The sequence below is a fragment of the Arvicanthis niloticus genome, chromosome 3, assembly GCF_011762505.2.
Source record: "Arvicanthis niloticus isolate mArvNil1 chromosome 3, mArvNil1.pat.X, whole genome shotgun sequence".
Lineage (NCBI taxonomy): Eukaryota > Metazoa > Chordata > Mammalia > Rodentia > Muridae > Arvicanthis > Arvicanthis niloticus.
The window spans coordinates 113,628,617-113,646,133 of NC_047660.1; the positions used below are offsets into that span (position 1 = coordinate 113,628,617).

Sequence of the window (17,517 nt, forward strand, 5' to 3'; positions counted from 1 at the left end):
TTGCAACTGTTTCATGTAGTTTGTGAATAGAAGATAGCACAGTGAAGATAGCTTCCCACTCAACAATAAGCCTAAATTAGAAACAAAATGCAAGTATTTCTAATTCATTGGTTTGGAGTATAATTTTTCTTGTCAAAATCACCTTGAGTTCGTCAAGGAAACTGTTTGTGATTACTTTTTGCCATCAGAAGGTTCTAAGCTCTCAAATTTTTTTGTTTAGTTTCAACAGTTCCACAAAGCCTCAAACTTAGAATTATAACCATTTGCTACCATTTGCTAATTAAACATTATTCAATATTAAGCTAAAATCTTAAATAATTCATGGTTCTGATCAAGATGTATAAATTTTCTAATTTATACATTTTGTCCTAAGAACAATAAAAAAAAATCAGATAAATTTTAAATTAATTTTAGAACATGCCAGAGAGCTGAAGTGTAACAATCGTAGCATGAAAACAACATACGAAAAAATCACCCCACACTAAGACAGGGATACAAACTGTACTGAAACAGAGATAAACAGATGAGAAGGTAGGCAACCTCTCATTTGAAAATATCAAGTAATGTCAAGTGAGAGTAAGTCACTATGGCAGTTTGAAAAGGCTGGGCAGGTTGAGTCCATTCTCAAGGTCTTTCTAGAGTCCATCCTCCATCCACTCAGTTTTTACTGGGGAAATGAGGGAAATTCAAGAGACCAAGGAAGCTACTTAACTGAAGCTTGAAATTTGGGGGTGGAATGTGTTCCAAACTAGTGTTAAAATTTCATGAAATTTAACTCATGAAAACTTCTGTGGTTATGGTGAATTTGATGTTGCAAATCTGCAGCCAAATTTTCTTAGACTACATTTAGATACCTAAAGGCCACTCATAAGATCTGTGTTTGACCTAACACCTACTCTTGTTACTACTAGGAAAATCTCTCCAGAATGGGGAACAAGTCACTACCTTGTACCAATTCCAAAGCTAAGATTGTAATCAGATACATCTAAAACTAAGCAGGAATTACCCCCACTATACATCACATATCTGATATTTTCAAGAATGTGTTCTAACAGTGTCATAATTTGTAATCTTTTTTTCCATTAAAACCCATGAAATCATTACATTAGACTATGGTCTCTAGGCCAGCTGGAATCTGTATTTACACTCAGCTCATGGTCACTTATATTCAGCTTCAAAATGAACTATCTCTTGTTCCTTTTGAGATGAGTTTTTGTGTTCACAGCTCTTACTGGTGCTACCATGCAGAAGTAAGCAGTGGGTAAGGAGGGTAATGAAAATGCCACCCACACATGGGAGCAGCTTAGCCACTTTACAGGTGAAAAAAAGAGAAGAAAACATCTCAGTCCAGGGGCAGGACCTGGAATTGCATATTACCAAATAGAGTCTCTCACTCCTGCCTTAGAGGACACTCCACTAAGAACAACAACAGATACAAGGGGAAACTACAAACTGAGCAGGTCAGAGGAGGCTGGAAAGATTAGAGTCCTAACCACCAGAGCTCAAGGACACAAAAGGCCCCACTGGGGGTGAGGATGAACCAGAAGAGAAGGAAGCTATCTGGTGTCTCCTTCCCCTGACCCCGTGACCCCAGTGAGTAGTAGATAAAAATATAGGAAGAATGAGGAAACATAGAGAGGGTAAAGTCAATGGTTGTGGCAGGATTTTGTTGTGAAAATGTAAGAATGCAAACAGACAAAACCTTATTTTACTTTATATTGAAAGCATGAAAATGTGTATATAAAGAATTGCTCTCAAAAAGAGAGGAAGAAAGTACTATATACATGAATGGAAATATCAGAAAACAAATTCAATCTAAAAGTCTAGTGTTAAATCTCCATAATTAAGCAATCAATGGGTTCAAGTCTTTGGTTAAAATAGTTCTAGGATGATAAGGAGATAACGTTGGCCATAAAAAATTTCTACCTAGTAATGCAACCTTTGGAGATATATGAACTATGAATATATCAGAATTAGCAACTGCAAAATACATGTATACTAGGCCTCAGAGTGTATACACTTAAACAGTAAAATGGCTTCTTGTATCACACACACACACATACACACACACTCACTCACATACACACACACACACAAACTCACACACAAATATCCAAAGGTTCACAATCATCATATGAACTATTGTCAAGAAAAGTACAAGAACACCGAAAATTTGGCAGATTTTTAAATTACTAATGTTGTATAAGGTCGGCTGAACAACTAGGATGGCTGGAATTCTGAACTCACCTGCGATCTCTTTCCCATAGACCTCCACTGCAACCTTCATGATCAGGACATAATAAATACTTAGCATAACAGATGAGTTATACTCACTTCTTCTAAGAGACTTGTCTTCCAAAATAAGGTGTGTGACAATAGGTACTTTCATTGCTTCTAATTGTCCAAAGATAAGAGTATACAAATAATAAATCCTTATAAAAGGTGAAAATGGGGATAGAAAGATGGCTTGGCAGTTAAAAGACCGCTGTTCTTGCTAAGTACCTGGGTTTGTTACCCAGCACCACATAATGCCTAACCACCATTCATTACAACAGTTCCAGAGGTTCTAGCACCCTCTTTTGGAATCTATTGTTACTGTAAACACACTGCACAGACAAAACACCCCATTCATAAAATAAAAATAAAATACATTTTAAAAATTAACTTTCATGAGAGTATATTTTAAACAGTTCATTGAAACAGTCTTGTTCTTAGTTAATTAATTCCATAAATATATACTTTATTTCTTCTATTTGAAATGAGAAATTGTAAATTCTCAATAGGTTAAAAAAAAATGCTTGGGGAAAACTAAATACTGGAAAGTCCCTCACCAGAATCACAAATGTGAAGCATTACCTCACCTCACTTTTCAATACACATTTAGAAACCTATCTGTGCTCATCCTAGGAAATAAAGCATAGGAATTGACTGAAGTATTAGACTTTAAAGTTTCTCTGACCATTAAATTGGTTTTCAGGAACTTGCTCTCTGTTTGCACAAATGAAGTCTACTCAGTAAAACAATTTAAATTCATTTCATGCTGATGCTTCTCTTATTATGACCTTCCTGCTGCCTGTCTGCTAAATAAAAGAAAACAGAAGTTGGGATAAAGAACAGAATAAAATATTCATGTGAACAATTAATATTTTAAATTCATCATATCAGTTCATCACATTAGGACATCATCTTTGTGCTAAAAGAAAAAAAAGTTTATTAACACAGACAGCAAACACAGAGATTTTGTTCAAGTGCAATGAAGAGGTATTCTGTGAAACTGTCTATTAAACTTGTGTATCAGAGAGAATATTCATACATACCTTGTCTTAATGATATGCTCCAATAATTATCAAACATCCCCATTTTAGGACACCAGAACCTACCCATCTATAATTCAACTACATAATATTAAGACATGTGTATTCTTAGCATAATATCAATTTTTCAATGCATCATGAATGTGATTTAGTATCACAGTCTTAAAATCATTCTTAAGTGAAGAGCTCCAGTAAAGCAATTTTATAATAAATTTAAGCAATTATTTTGGGATATATTTAGTAATGAAGTTATTGAATTACTTCATCATCATAATTTGGCAAGATAGGACATAGAAATATGTGTTTACTTGCACCAACCAAAGCAGACCATCCTTGCCACATATTTTTCTCACTGATAACAATAATTATATAATTACCAAGTATTTCATTATCCTCAGTTGCTGGTAAATGAATTACATTGACCCACAAAAATTAATATTGGAATAATTGTTGAAGGGCCAAATGGAATTCAGCCAGATAGAAGGAAAACTTCATTATATTTTTAACTGCAAAAGGAAGGAATATAGCCATGTCCAGAAAAAAAATACCTTCTTAATTTAACAAGCAATTACCTAAACACTAAAGCATGAAATTTTATGGGCTTCGTTATTATCTTTATTTTCACAGTGTTTGTTTCTGAAACTCATTAAATTAAATGGGTCTTCTTAAAGCTGGACACTCTTTGACCTATTATAGAAGTGAATTTTGTACTCAAAATCAAGGCCCCTTAAGAAAGCACCTGTAATTTTTCCTCCATATTAATTGCCATTAAACTTTAACTTTCTTTAGTCCTATACTCTTTGGTAGAAGGTAATAAAGTATTTTTTTAAAAAGAATACATTCCTGTCTTTAAGTTTGGATTCTCAGTATATTCTCTATCACATATTTGGGGTTCTTTATACATCCTTTCTAGTCTGTATTATATTTCATTAGTGTAAAGATTCTGAAATAGAAAACAATCCTCAAAATGGAACAAAATTTATCCTGGGGGAAAAAGTTGCTTAAATTCCAACCACGGAAAGGAAATAAAGCCTAATCCCAAAACTGTTATGAAAACAAAACCCATCAACTACTTGAAAATTATTAATGGTAAACATAAAGTATAGTAGCATATAGAAGCCCCAACTATGTCTAAGGCATAATGACAGGCCCTGGGACAATGGTCAGGAGGGCTGTCCTCTATTACATGAAGCATACAGATGTTAACTCAATGTGAAAAGTGCACATTTCAAGATGTTTCAGAAATATTCACTGTTAGATAGACTGAAATGACTACAGAGAGTACATGCAAAGAGAAGACTCAGAGTTACCAAGGCATCAACCTCTCCCTCCATAAGATGTACATACACACATACACACAGAGATGAACTAACAAGATTGATGTTCAAGCCCTTATCAGTCTCAACCTCATCCGTGTTTTTTTCTATGGAAATTAGAACCAACACATGTGAGGGAAGAACAAAGATATCAATACCACAGCACACAGGTATACTCATAAGTCTTTAAATCAAATAAATCTCTTAAAAAAATCATAGTAATGAAGTAAAATGTAAAGCCACAGTCTGAGGGGAAATACAATATCCAAAGTGTATCTCAAAGAGAAAAAAAATCATAAAATTCAGTAACAAAATAAGCAACGTAATCAAAATTAGGCAAACGACTTTAAAATACTAAAAGGGCAGCATTGGTACCACAAATTCCAAAGGAACAAGAAGCACAAAATACTGTGTTGATTATCACCTGCTTTTAGCAAACCGCATATCAAAACTACAAGACATCACTACCTAATCACATAAAGGTGTGGAAAGTAGAAAAGTAGAAAAGATGACCAATACTCCTCTGGATTTGGGGACCAAGTGGAATTCTCACATACCTCTAGTAAGGAGCTAACGGAGCCTTAATGAGCCATCCAACCAGCACTGACATGTTTAAATATATAAAAATCAATGCACAAAAAATGAAGCTGTCTACATTAGTTCTGTAGTAAGCAGAGAGAGATGGAACTTAAACACATTTTCTCCTTTTCCATTCGGTTCAGGATCCTATCTCATGGGATACTGCTACGTAAACTCAGGCAGGATCTTCCCTCCTCCGTTAAACACTTTTGGATTAAAGAAATACATAGATGTGTGACTCCACCATGATTCTAAATCCACTAAAGTTGGCAATGAAGGTGAACCACCACAACTGCACCCGCTGGTCAGCCTGACACCAGAGACCATCACTTTAGATTGGAGCACTCTACCTCTGGCCCCTAAAGCCTTATTTCATCATATAAGGCAAAGTTGATTTAGTACATCTCTAAATGGCCTCATGACTTACAGCAGGCTCAGTGCTGTTTAAAATGCAATCTCTAAACTCCTCTCTGAAGCTCAAGACAATCTTTCAACTGTGAGCCCACATAAAATCAAGTTACAGACGTCCAATGTACATAATAAACGTTCCCACTGCAAAGGAGAATAACAGAAACATAGGAAGAGCCAGATCAAAGCAAGAAGCCCAGTAAGTAAAACACCAAATCCATCAATTCTATATCTGACATCTGGAACTCTCAATGAAAGCATGGCCTTCTGTAGCTCCATCTCTTCAGCACTGCCACCTGTAGCATAATGCCCTCTCATTTGGATCAAGTCTACTCTATGACTGAAGTTTTCCTTGTTGGGAACTGAACAGTTCTTGTATCTCTACAAACCTAGGTTCTTCATTTCAACATAGAATTCACCTTCCAATCTTCATGTAATGGACCCTCAGAACATCATTGCAGGAAATATACCTCTGCCACACACTGCCTGGACTTAAAGACTTTTTGAAACCTTGGTAAAAGCTTCTATGACCATCTCCTTTTTGTGTATATCAAAAAGCACAAGCACAGAAAGCACCATGTGGATGATGTGCTCAAGTTCTGATGTCAGATCAAAATGTAACCTGATCCTTTTTCATAAGCATCTTTTTATTTCTTCAAGGATAATTATAGGGAAGCACTTTTTCTTTGGTTGTTATTTTGAAGAAAGGAAAACCATTAGCAGCTTTCTTAATTAAGGGTCTCTCCTTTCAAATGGATTTGTATTTTCACAAGCTGGAATTGTGGCGGATAAAGTCTTGCCTTCAGGGTACCTTTCCTTTTGTCCCAGTACAGAACAGCTATCTCTTTGATAAGAATAACACCTTTAACAATTACAGATGCTGCTATATTCACCATGGACTGAACACAGCAAAGAGCAGAGGGTAGAAATGAATACCACCCAACAGGAAAAAAGTACACTCCCTTAAAACACTGAGATTTTATTATAACTAAGTTATACAGTTCTCAAGTGTGATTTTTGTATGAAACAGTCATACCACAATATCAGACTGATATAGAACTGGACCAGTCACTTTGCCTTCAACTCTAAACTCACACCACTTTCCACATTAAACTATATACAATTGTAATTTTTCCTTGCACTACAGTCCTGAATTAAGAGCAGACAGCAGTAACTATAACACATCCAAAATGCTATACTCTCTTAAGATTTCTTCCACCAAACATTACTTTAGAATTCAGTTTCTAAAGAGCTTATGATCAGATATAAACAAGATTCTTTGCCTATATGTAAAATGAATGGACCCTAGCAAGTTTCCACTAGACTTTCCCTTGAAAACTTCATGAGTTTTTCTCCACTATCTGTATTTTTTGCAGCATTCCGGCCTTTCAAGCTCCCAAGAGAATTGCTTATTAATCTCTGCTTCTCATATTCTAGGCTGTCTTTGGGCCAGAGCTCCAAAGTCTTCCACATTCCTCACAGTGGTTTGCAAATGATTTCCAAAGTCTAACCACCATACGGTCAGGTTTATTGCAGCAAGGACTCCACTCTCCAATACCAACATAGTACCAATGTTCTACACTGGTTAATCCTCTCTTGTCTGCAACAATTCTACATCCATTGATGTAGATCCATTGATCTTTAGGATTAGGCTATTTCGACCAAATTCCATTAAAAGAAGCTCATGTTTAACACAAATTGCTATTCGAAAAATATTGCTATTAGAAAAATAAATTTTGGGAAATATAGATTCCAAAAGATTATATTTTGGACCAACCATATATGAAAAGTGTTTCTGGAGAATACTTTGGAAAACTTCATTCACAATTTTCTGACACTATTTCAGTAGAAACATGATCCAGGGACTACTTCAACAAAACGTGGTTCAGAACCACATCAGACTGAAGATTCACTGAGCATTCTCTAAGGGTCAAAGGGCTTTCTTTCAGATTGGCACAAAAGGGAAGGTAAAGCATATAGCCAGTTGCTCTTCCACTTGCTGGACTGTAAATGTTACCAAGCCACAGAGTCAAGAAACATCCAGAAACTGTTAAGGGTAAACTACACTGCGACAGTGGAGCAAATACAAAGAAACGTTTCACTTGAGTGCTGCCTGTTTTAATTATGGCTTCTTTTAACACTAAAATAACAATCTGCGTGAATAAAAGCTTACATAATTTTAATTATAGTTTTTAATGTACTATTAAATAAATACCCTGTAATTACCAATGGTTACTTAGTACTACTGGAGTTAAACACATTGCCTGAAATGTCCGCGTCTACTCAAAAGCAAGTTAGCAAATGAAAGCAATAACTCAAAGGAGGTCAGGGCTGAAACTCTTCCAGGCAGCCCTGTAAGAAAAGCTTGCATCAAATTCCCATTGGCCAAACTGTCTATTCAAAGTCAGAGCAAGCAGAGATGCAGCGTGGAAAGTCCTTCTGAGAAACGAAAGCAAGTGGCGAAAGCAGTGGTTCTAGCAGCATATTCTTGTGGATGATCACACATATCTTTGTAAAACATGACATTCTCCATAGAAAAGATGAGGTGTGCGTAACTAGCAGAGCACTCCTTCAGGCGCACAGGATAACTATGTAGGGGGCGTAAAAACTATGTCATTTTACTGCTACTATTTAAAAGGAAAGGCTGTATTAAATGTTTCTTTCTCTTGGCTATTCAGAGTCATGTTTCTTTAGTGAGTGTGTGTGTGTGTGTGTGTGTGTGTGTGTGTGTGTGTGTGATATTAAAATATTATGCTTCTACATGGTGGCCCTATTATTCTAATTATTGTGGTGATGTGCTTAACAGAGAAAGATTCTTCTTAAATCTGTTTAATATTTTTAAAAATGTTTTAAATGGTCAATGAACAAAGCATGAGTTCTCTCTGGAGCTGAAGGCACTGTCACTGTCTGACATGCACACACTCTCCTCATCTCAGAACAGTCACACAGCTCTTGCTCAGAAACAGGTTGGCTGGTTACCAAAAATTAGTCACCAAAATTTATTGTAATTTTAGGGAGACAAAAGGAATAGAAAACTTAGACTTATAGTTGTTGAAATTTACATCTGGGCCTAGCCATTACAAAGCAAGCAGGGCCCTTTCAGGGACTGCTTTTAAGTTTTGAGAATAAAATCTGTGTTAATAAAAATATAAGTAAAATAATAGAATAAACAGTTATCATTTATTTTGACTGAAAAGTAATCTAGTAAATATGACAGCAACAGCACTGAACTTGTTCTTTCTTGTTGTGTATGCACACTAAAAGAACAAAAGTGTAACCAGTGGGTGGCAGAGAGTGGGAGAAAGACTATCATGCTGATACTTCCTTTGTAATGGGATAACATTAAAGAGAAAACGTCAAGGTTACAGAAAACTTAATTATACTGTCCTTACAAGTCTCATGTCCCTCCTTCCCCCATATGTGCATTGCCAGCCCCAGCAGAGCAATTCATTTGTTCCCACAGAAAGAGCTCAGCTAACACTGTTCCTTGGGAAGGATTGTAAAATACTGAAATCCTGTTACAAAGAACACATTAGCTCCTTCCTTCCGCTCTGTCTGTTAATTCATATTATTCTGAAATTAGCTTATCTACACAAGAGAAAATTTCACAGACCTCAAAACACAATCACAAGCATAAGAAAAGAACCATTGTGTAACAGTTCACCATCGGCTACACGTGCCTTATGTCCCACTCCATCAGCGAGGGGTGCTTCGTAGGGGTTCCTTACCTTCCCAATTAACTCACCTGGGAAGCTTTACACATCCTTACAACTGGAACCTCGTATAATTCAGTGACCCAGAATTAAATTTCTCAGAGTAGGTTACATGCATCATTTTTAATCCATCTTTATTTTTACTTAGCCTCAATTTTAAAAAGGGAAATGTAATATTGACATACTCGGCTGCCTGTTTGAAGTGTTTCAATTCTTTCTTCAAGTTTTTGTTCTCAGTTTCTAAAAGCATCACCTGGCTGTAGACATCAGGAACGTTACCGAGCGCTCTAAGGTCGGTTCCTCTCTTCTGTATTAGCTCGTACCTAAGACAAATCAAACAACAGGGGTTATTTCAGTTTCCTACTGTGTGTAACTCAAAATGTCAACCTTGGAAATTTTGATAGAAGATAGTTGCTATATTCCGTTTATAATTTAAACAAATAGTAATATATTATTAAGATGAAACATCAGTGAACCTAGATTTTTAAAATGCAATGTGACATCTATGCTCCACACATTTAATTCCTAGCAAAGATATCAAAACTATCGTAGTCCTTATGCTCATGGACTTTCCAGTGGCGCAGAGATGGTAATATGTTCTGGGAAGCAGAGAGAATGGAGGAGTAACATGGTGGGTGTTTGCACCATTTTATACAGAGTAGCCATGACGGACAAGCGCTAGTGACAGACTCCAGCAGAGACATGGAGGAAAGGAGTGATGACATCCACCTGAGCACCTCTGACAGAAAGTAAATGCAAAGGCCCAGAGATAAAGACATGTTCAGCATGTACGAGATGGAGCTCAAAGCCAGTATCTGTAGAATGGTGGGACTGTGTAGGAAGCCGCTGTTAGCAGTGGTTTTACGTTTGCATTTCCAAGATGGCGCTGGCCTCGTGTTTTCCCAGCAGTAAACAATTAACTGCGCAGATGCAAAGGCAGAGAGCCCGCCAAAGTCACTGCCAATCCCGAGGCGTAATATTGGGTGGTGAGCGAACAGCCAATCAGAAGTGAATACGTCACTCTAGGATGTATTTTAAGCTAGGCCCCTTCCGCGTCTCAGCCCTTCCGCTTCTTCCCGCGCCCTTCCGCGTCCTTCCGCATTTTCCACGTTTGCTGATACAGAGTAAAAAGTCCTCGTTTGCAGTAACTACCTGAATACTGTCTCTCGTGTTTTTCGTCCACGGGTGTGGGGCGACACGGGAGGCGCACGTTAGAGGACTGAAGCCAGCAGAGTGAACAAAGGAGGTGCAGGAAAATGTCGGAACCAACACAAGGAAGCAGCATATGGGAAACCATTTAACTCTGCATCAGGATGATGCCATGGGCATGTCCGGTGGTTAAAAAAAAAAATACAGTGATCAGATTTATGTTTCAAAAGGGTAAATCTATTTCAAGAAACAAGCTCTAAAAAAAAAAAAGAAAGGAAGGAAGGGAGGGAGGGAGGGAGGGAGGAAGGAAGGAAGGAAGGAAGAAAGGAAAGAAAGAAAGAAAGAAAGAAAGAAAGAAAGAAAGAAAGAAAGAAAGAGGACAGCCTGTAGTGGTTCTAAGAAGCGGACCTACTGGAATTGCTGTAAAGGTAATGCTAAAAGGATTCACTAATGAATCATCTGCCAGGTGTTAACAAAGAGGCTAAACAATGATGGCGTCCAGGTCTGGGGCTCAGTAACACACAGCCATTTACATAGTGGAAGCAAAGACAAAGACAGTAGGAAACAGGCAGTTGAAAAAACCAAGGGACTCTTTCCATCAAACATAGTATGCCTAGCAGACATTCATGTGACAATAAATGCTGGAGAGGCACTTCAGAAGTTCAGGGGAAAGTCAAGGCAGGCATCTTAAACTCGTACCTCACCTGTATATAAATATTGCTTTAGTTGTGGCACTAGAACATACTAATTCAGGTAATCAAGTGACCAACAAATAAAAATTGCCTGCAACTGATTCATAATAGACTCCACTGTTTCAGCATTGTGGTGAGTGAAGGCAAACACTCTGAAAAGAATCTTTAAGGCTGAGGCAGCAAGAGAAACTATGAAAGCAATGACCAAGAGCTCGAGTGAAGAAAACGTCCCAGGAAGGAAGAAGTGCATGCTAACAGAAGTGCACACTGACAGAAGCTTGGAACCATCCCTGGAAATGGCAATGTGAAAGTCACTGTGAAAGTTTTCAGTGCTGAAATAGATGAAAGCCAAACTAAGCCATCAAGTTGAAGAAGTTAGTAGTGTCCTTGTAATTACAAAATGGAAACCAGACACAAATCTGAGCTCTAAATCAAGACACACTGTAAGCTCTCCCAGGCAGGCTCTATCCAGGAATTGAAGTTAGGAGAGAGGTGCTGGAGATCAGTCTGGCCTGGCTGACTCTGCTACTAGCTGTGACTTGCTGGCATTTACTAAGAGAGATTTCCCATCCTCTCTAAGCCTTCATCCATGAAATGAAGCAGCTACCTGTCACATACAGCTGTTGGGAGAAGTAAGAGCAGACTGTGCTAATAAAAATGATAGAACATGATTTCCCAAGCAATTAGTCTAAAACATCACCATTTTAACTATTTTATGCCACTTACATTTAAATAGTATATTTTTTTTATTTTTACTAACTTTCTAATCTAAATTCTCCCCTGAAAGGCTGACTTCTGCATATCTTAGTATATAAACCTATCCACATATAATTAGCTGCTCAAATTTGACATACTGTAAATCGTAAGAGTAAGCACGGTAAGTGTCATGACATTCCTGTGCTTAATTTAATGATGATGGGGGAAATAAATTACTAGAAATCAATTCTTCACCAACTGAAGAAACATGTTTAAATGATGAAGAAATAATGAGCTGCACGGTATTCACTGAGAATAGGTGTGTAATCACACTACACACCCATCTTCACACAGAGAGAGCATTGTGAGGGATTATTTCAAAGTTAATCTTAATTCTGGGCTTTAGCTTTAAATAAACCTAATCATTCCTGGGAAGTGGTAACTATATTACCCATAGCAGAGTTATTACAGTACGCCAAATGTTATTAGTTGAAAGCTGCAGTATTTATCTTTGCTCATCAATTAAAGGAATATACTAATCTAGAATCTCTTTCATTTGGAACAAATTAAGTTAGTAATTAAATGCTATAAATAATTTCATGTCTTTAATACCCTCAACAGAATTTTTAGTACAACTCTATCATCAGTGAAATGAGAGGAACAGAGGCCAAACTGAAGAGTACCAGGATTGGAAAAGGAGAAAGCAACGGGAGAAGGCATTGTGCTACAGTCAGAGGGTGATGGTAACACAAACAGCCGAGTCCATGAGACAGACTCCATGTGAGCAATGGGACGTGTTCACACAGAGCAATCCATACAGGGAGGGGTGAGGAGCTGCAAACGTACACTGCCCTTTTCTCATCTCAACCTATTCAGTTTTGCCCTGAACCATCAATTACCTTTGGATGTGACTACTTCTAAAAGAACATAAACTAGCATTGAACAAACCTTCAGTGGAACCATTTTAATGCTCCATAAATAAATTTCTACCACACTGACACAATACACTTATATGTGTCGTTATATACAATATGTAGTGTGTGTGTGTGTGTGTGTGTGTGTGTACGTGTACACACATACAGGTATCATACACAATTATTTGAAGACTTTTGTTGGAACATCTGTAATACTAATAATTTAGAACTTATAAAAATGCCTTCTTCTTTGCCATTCAGATGGACTCCTTTGTGACTACTTAAAATTTGCTTTTTTAACATGAATACAGTCATTTCCAATATGTACAAGAATCATAGCTGAATTCCAGTAAAATGTTATTTGTAAAAATAAGAATCAGGTGACATGTGGCTCCCAGATCATACTTTTCTGCCTGGATTTAAAAGACTTACTGAATTTATTGTTTGAATATTGAAAGAACATAAGTGAAATTAACTACCCAGATTCTTGTTAAGTTTTTTTTCTTCTGTTTTTCCTAACAACAGGCAGGTATTGTGTGCTACTTTTGCAAGAGAACATTAATTCACAACAATTCTATGTCCTTTGCATTTTGTTTTTCTACAGTAAAAACACATTCAGCCAACACCGACTGAATCATGAGTATTTGGGAGGCTAACACAAAAGAGCTACACACAGAAGGTCAACATGAGCTACAGAGCAAGCAAGAACTCAGTTCTCCTCATAAAATGCATTATATGTCAAAGTAATAAAGTTTGAGAAGAATTCTGGATGCTATGAAGGAATTATGAGAGAAGTGTCAATATGATGCAAATTTTACAAAAAATTCAAAATGAAAATAAAACTGATTAGTTCTAGGTACATATTCTCAGTATACAAAGAAAATGAAATGTAAACTTGTATCACCAATACATTTTTAAAAATTAGAATTTAGCCACAAAACTCTGTAAGCATATTTTATATAAACTCCATTTTCTATAATGCACAATATCTGGCAAGAATAACACTTGTCTCTTATTTATCATTTACTATTTTAAAAAATGTTAAGAACCCAAAGACCATTAAATAATTATATATGTACAAAGACTGCATGCCTGCTGATTTTCACAATCAATTAGACACTAAAGATTTTAGTTTTAACAACATTATGTTGTGGCAATACTTGGAAATTCAATTCAATTTGCTTCAAATCAACCAATATTTTTACAATAAGAATAAGTCAGCTGTATAAATAAAAATAATCATTTTCACTATAAATAAAAAGTAGTAATGTAGGGGAATATCTAAATACAAAAGATACCAGTATAAATTATAAAAAACCAAGAGAAAAATATTTAAAAAATGACTTTTTGCTAAATAACTCCAGAGGACATCTCATTGCCTTGATCGTTTGAAAAGAAGCTAAAGCTGAATAGTGAAAAGGCTGTTGAATAAAGCTTTGTGGGAAAGATCCACTGACAGTTGTGTGTTGGTAATGTAGTTTCAACATGGACATTGGAACAATTTCTATCCATATACATAAGTTCACAATGATGGTGTTAATTGTAAATGTGAGAGAGTCTACAGTCACCTAAGAGATAGGCCTCGGTAGAGACATGCTTGTGTAGAATTATTTAGATTTTGGTCATATAAGAAGATCCACCTTAATTATACATAAAACCATTACCTGGGCAGGGTGTTGGGGTATTTTGTGTAAAGGTGTGTCTCTGTGTATTCAATTTTTAATTCTTTACCTGCAGAGAGCTAAGTGCTGGTAGAATCTTGGTATTGTGTCTATGGCCCATCACTGGTCTCATATTTTATAAATATTTGTTCTTCCTCGCTTGCCTAAGGCAAGCTAGAATTGTCTGTACTAAGGACCTGACTGCCAATAGCTGTGCAGGAAGTGAAAGGCAGAACTTCCAGGAAGAGAGAGGGATGCTGCTAAAAGAAACAAGAGCTGGGAGACTCAGCCAGTAGACATGGAAGAAAACTAACAGACCAGCGTGGAGCAGAGAGGTAGAGCTGCAGGAAGTAGTGCCAGGATCAGATTGGTTAAGATTAGAATAGCTGGGAGACCACCCTAGGTTAAAGGTCAAAGCTTTTAAATATTAAAAATGTCTCTGTGTCATTATTTATGTCACTGGTGGGTCTGAGAGAATCCTGCTATAGCAGGGGATCCTGGACAAACAGAGAAGGTGAGCTGACCACTGGCATGCATTCAATGGTCCATGCTTCTTGACTGCAGATGCAGTGTAAACAGCTGCCTTGATATCCCCATCACAATGGACTGTTCATAACATAGTGTAACATAAACTGACCTCCAAATAAGCCTTTTCTTCCTTTAGGTGCTTTTGTATTTTATCACAGCAACAGGAAAAGAAACTAAAGCACTTACTACTGAGAAGTTCTTCAAGAAAGTTAAATTTATACATGTAAATGCTGCTAGCATATCTAGAGCACGACTTATTTACATAATGGTTTACCATTCGGCCTGAAAGCAGTCCAAAGTTCTGGTCATTCCCATTTTGATCAGGAAATTGCAGAGAAAATCTTCTATGGCTTCTTGCATTACATGCCTTGAAGGAAGAATGGTTCGTTGTTCCTGAAATTTAAATGTACAATTATTTATTCCTTAAACATCAAGATTTTTATTAAGAGAACCATAGACCCTTCACTTACTTATATTTTTAACAATATTTTTCTCAAGTATTATATACCAGGATCTATTTTAATGGATAGGAATAAAGCATTGCTGAAACAAAGCATCTCTTATTCCCAATGTAAATATAAGTAAATAGAGTCAAAATATGGATAACTAGTTGTGTATGTGTGTATAAATGTGTGTGTGTGTGTGTGTGTGTGTGTGTGTGTGTGTGTGTATCTGTGCTCACATGTGAATATCCCACACACTCTGACAAATAGTAGTAAGTGACAAATGTAAGGGCAGAGTCTTGGAGACGGAAATTCCCATATAAGGTAAGTATGTGTGTAGAGTACTGTAGCTATGCAGAAACTGATATAGAGAAGATTCCACTGCAAGAGTGGGATTTGGGCCATAACCACAAGGACAAAAACTCAAATTCTGAAATGATGATAGATGAAAATCCTTACTCTAAATTCTTAAAGGATAAAAGAAAAAAATCCCAAAAATAGACTGTGAAAAAAAAAGATCTTAAGAGTGTTTAAAAAATCTGATTCATTTGTTTATATTTTTAAAAGGAGACTTAGTTATGAAACAAAAATATTTAATATAACAGTTCAGAGGCCATTGCATTCAACAACATAGGTGGTATTACATATTTTATAAGTATGAAATTTCAGATATACTAACAGCAGTTGATGGGTATTAGTTATAAACAGATTAGTTTATAACAGATTAGTTATAAACAAAACATATTCATTGGGGGAAAAGGGGATAAAGGAGACAGACATTCCCCCACTATGAAGAGACAGATTGCTGAGCTTTATAAGTGAAATCATCAAAATTACCAAGTCTAATCCCCTAAGGTTGTTTAAAGATATCTGTAAAAGCCATGTTGAGTCACCAATACATCTTGTGATCAACTACAGAGCTGAGAAATGTCACCATCACTAATGCAGCCTTGCAAAATAAATCCTTCATTTACTGAGAAGGTTTCAGAGCTCTGGGTACAGTGTTCACATCCAAAACATCAATGTTCAACAAATCACATTTTTGCAATCTGATTTTTTTTAAAAAAATGCATAAAGATTTTAAACATTTTATATCTCCAACAGTGGAAATTGGGTGAACATGAGATACAGTGGAGAGTGGATTATAAAATATAATACCAATTAAAAATTGGTGAAATGAAAAGACTAATGACAACTTCAGGATATAAAAAGGTTTATTAGAAGAGAAGATTTGGGTGATTATAAAACTGCAGTCCTTCAGGGTGGCTGTACACCTGTAAACATTAACTGTATGTTGAGATCTTGCAACACTCTACGTAACAGCTTTCTCTCCTTCAGGATGTGACTCCTTAGAGAATACATTCACATTCATCTTCCATACAGCTTTGCTCTTTTGAAAGTTTTCTAAAATTCATTGTGTTCCAGGATGAGTATCCACTACCCCATTTGTGCATCTCTGAAGCAATGCTTCCATGCTGTGTAGACACTAGAAATACACTCAGCATGCACACTCATCCAAGCCACAGACCCAGCAGAAACACCATTAATGACTGGCTGACTGCAACACCACTGTGTGAGTGTCTTCATGTGGTGCCATTCACACAAACATTTTCAAACCAAGCAGTAACTAGGCTGGCTTCTTCAGGCATGCATACCTAGGATTTCACCATCAGGAAGGAAGGTCAACACAAACAAAGGACCCATTTTTAAATGAAACTTTCCTTGTTACCATGTCATGTAGCCAATCCACTAATCAACATTTCTGGAAACAAGCTGAGCTAAACAGGAAAAAAAAAACAAAAACCCGAAAGAACCAATGGTGATAACTTCTTAAAGTTTGTTCTCAGAGGCCTTGGTTCCCTAATTTTAAATCTTAGGTTATGACTTGCTGATTCAATTTGGATCCATTTTATTTTGCAAGCTTCACAGTCTATAAATAATGTTTGAAATGCTTCATTTTCTTCAGTTACTAATACAGAAATAAATGGATGTGTTCTAGAATTTTAGAATGCAGCAGGGAACTGAATTGTATATAGCTGAATTAAAAATAAAAATAGGAGCTAGAGAGATGGCTCAGTGGTTAAGAGCACTGACTGTTCTTCCA

General features: G+C 36.5%; 1 protein-coding gene across 1 annotated transcript in view; it reads right to left on the bottom strand.

Moving 5' to 3' along the window:
• Spag16 (sperm associated antigen 16) overlaps nucleotides 1–17,517 on the bottom strand; it is an 856,168-nt gene that overhangs the window by 819,175 nt on the left and 19,476 nt on the right. The window contains exons 4-5 of the mRNA XM_034498463.2: nucleotides 15,245–15,363; nucleotides 9,516–9,653 (exon numbers count right to left, since the gene is read on the bottom strand). Of these exons, the coding sequence (XP_034354354.1) occupies nucleotides 9,516–9,653; nucleotides 15,245–15,363 (257 nt within the window). The remainder of the gene's footprint in view (nucleotides 1–9,515; nucleotides 9,654–15,244; nucleotides 15,364–17,517) is intronic.